Here is a 1,246-nt window from a genome sequence, read left to right as displayed (position 1 = left end):
CTGGAACTGGAGTTACAGATGATTGTTAGCTGCCATGTGGGTTCTGGTAACCAAACCCCTGTCTTCTGTAAGAATAGTTAGTGCTCTTAACCTCTGAGCCATCTCTCCAGCCCTGACACACACACACACACACACACACACACACACACACACACACACACACAAATTTTTTAAAGAAAAAAATTAGTTTTTTAAAAAGGCAAATTAAGTAACATACACTAGAGACTGAGCTGAAATCAGATGACAAGAGTGTCTTGACCCTGAGGTCATGGAGAATCTGCTAAAATGTAAGATTTATGCATGTATGATGCATGTATAATGTTACTTGTATTGTTCTCACGAGCTGTTCAATGCCACAAAGATCTCTGTAGCCAAGAAAACTTTCTGCTGAGCAGGGCATTTAGGCCAAAAAGGACAACAGGAATGGGAGGAAGAGGAAAGAGAAAGAAAAGTAAACGATGGGAAGGGCTGGGAAGACCAGCCACTGATGGAGAGGCCCAAGGATTATGAGAACAGAGAAGCACAGGAATAAGCCTGTTTGGAGGCACAGGAAAGAATATTCATTACCTTTGCATGTGAGGGGTTTGTGCTGACTATGCCACAGTGCACAGAGAGGTGCCTGATGCATTTCCTCTCAAGCCCTGCATCTGTCCTTCTGTGCATCCCAACTGTTCCCCCCTAAGCACAGTCATTCCATGTTTTGAGCAGTTCCTCTTCTTTTCCCAGAGCAGAATCCAAATGATTGGTAGATCCCAAACCTATAACATTGAAGCTATGCCTTCCACAGGCTTCTTTGGAGGGTTCTCATCAGGGCTTCCTGTCTCCTAATTGCTCTATGGTTTTCATTAAAAATGTAGGTCCTCTTGAGTAAAATGTTGAAGTCGCTTGATTTATCTCAGTAGAGGGAAACTGAGAGTCATGCACCTCAGTTGGTGGGATCCTCAGATCCAGTATTTTTCATGTTGATGAGAAATACTAAAAATGACTCTAGTTAAAATCAGTTGCACATGTGGATGGGTATGTTGTGACTTATCTAATGCATGTCCTGTTTTCAGATGATGTCTGAGCTAAGAGACCATCTATTGAGACACCTACAGGGTATAGAAAAGAAGAAAATTGAAAAAATGGTTCTGGACTATATTTCAAAGCTGGTTAGTTTTACTTTTTCTTCCAACCCCAGCTCTGCCCTAACCCCTCCCCTAGCTCTGTGTGTAATTCTCAAGATGAAGGTCAGTGGGTCCAGTTG

The 1,246-nt window shown here is 42.5% G+C and overlaps 1 protein-coding gene across 9 annotated transcripts in view; it reads left to right on the top strand.

Annotated features, from left to right (window-relative positions):
* Window positions 1–1,246, top strand: part of Gsap (gamma-secretase activating protein) — a 108,991-nt gene that overhangs the window by 94,706 nt on the left and 13,039 nt on the right. For 8 of the 9 annotated variants that reach the window (XM_017797553.2, XM_017797554.2, XM_029562358.1 and 5 more), the window contains one exon: window positions 1,056–1,151. The exons of the other annotated variant lie outside the window; for it this stretch is intronic. In XM_017797553.2, the coding sequence (XP_017653042.1) occupies window positions 1,056–1,151 (96 nt within the window). The remainder of the gene's footprint in view (window positions 1–1,055; window positions 1,152–1,246) is intronic. 9 annotated transcript variants of the gene reach the window in all.

Source organism: Nannospalax galili, unplaced genomic scaffold (genome assembly GCF_000622305.1).
Source record: "Nannospalax galili isolate Female #2095 unplaced genomic scaffold, S.galili_v1.0 scaffold312, whole genome shotgun sequence".
Taxonomy (NCBI): domain Eukaryota; kingdom Metazoa; phylum Chordata; class Mammalia; order Rodentia; family Spalacidae; genus Nannospalax; species Nannospalax galili.
The sequence above is the reverse complement of the archived record's forward strand: the minus strand, read 5'-3'. Positions and strand labels throughout refer to the sequence as shown.